General features: G+C 70.9%; 1 protein-coding gene across 1 annotated transcript in view; it reads left to right on the plus strand.

The window, feature by feature from the left end:
* STK32C (serine/threonine kinase 32C) overlaps positions 1–405 on the plus strand; it is a 30,058-nt gene that overhangs the window by 27,470 nt on the left and 2,183 nt on the right. The window contains exon 11 of the mRNA XM_010859557.1: positions 88–355. Coding sequence (XP_010857859.1) covers positions 88–355 — 268 coding nt within the window. The remainder of the gene's footprint in view (positions 1–87; positions 356–405) is intronic.

A 405-nucleotide genomic window follows, 5' to 3' on the forward strand; every position in this document is an offset into this window, starting at 1 on the left:
GGCCGCCCCCTCTGCCCGCTGCAGCTGGTCCCCTGGGGCCAAGTCCTCTGTTAGGGGGAGGTACAGGGGCGCTGTGCTTCCCCCCAGCCTGCGGGCAGCCTCTCTGGTCGCCTCCCTGGCCGAGGTGCAGGCTTCCCGGGCTCTTCCCTGGGGCCGCCCTGGGATGAGGTTGGGGTGGGGTGGGGTGCCCTCGAGTTACGGGGGAGGAGCCTGCTGCAGCCCTGCCTCCCCTGCCCAGAGGCCCTACGACATCCACTCGAGCAGCGCCGTGCAGTCGCTGGTGCAGTTGTTCAGCACTGTGAGTGTCCAGTACGTGCCGGCCTGGTCCAAGGAGACGGTGGCCCTGCTACGCAAGGTGAGTGCCCGCCCTGCCCAGAGTGCGGGCCGGCCGGACACGAGGCGGTG

This window comes from Bison bison, unplaced genomic scaffold (assembly GCF_000754665.1).
Source record: "Bison bison bison isolate TAMUID 2011002044 unplaced genomic scaffold, Bison_UMD1.0 scf7180017864456, whole genome shotgun sequence".
NCBI lineage: Eukaryota > Metazoa > Chordata > Mammalia > Artiodactyla > Bovidae > Bison > Bison bison.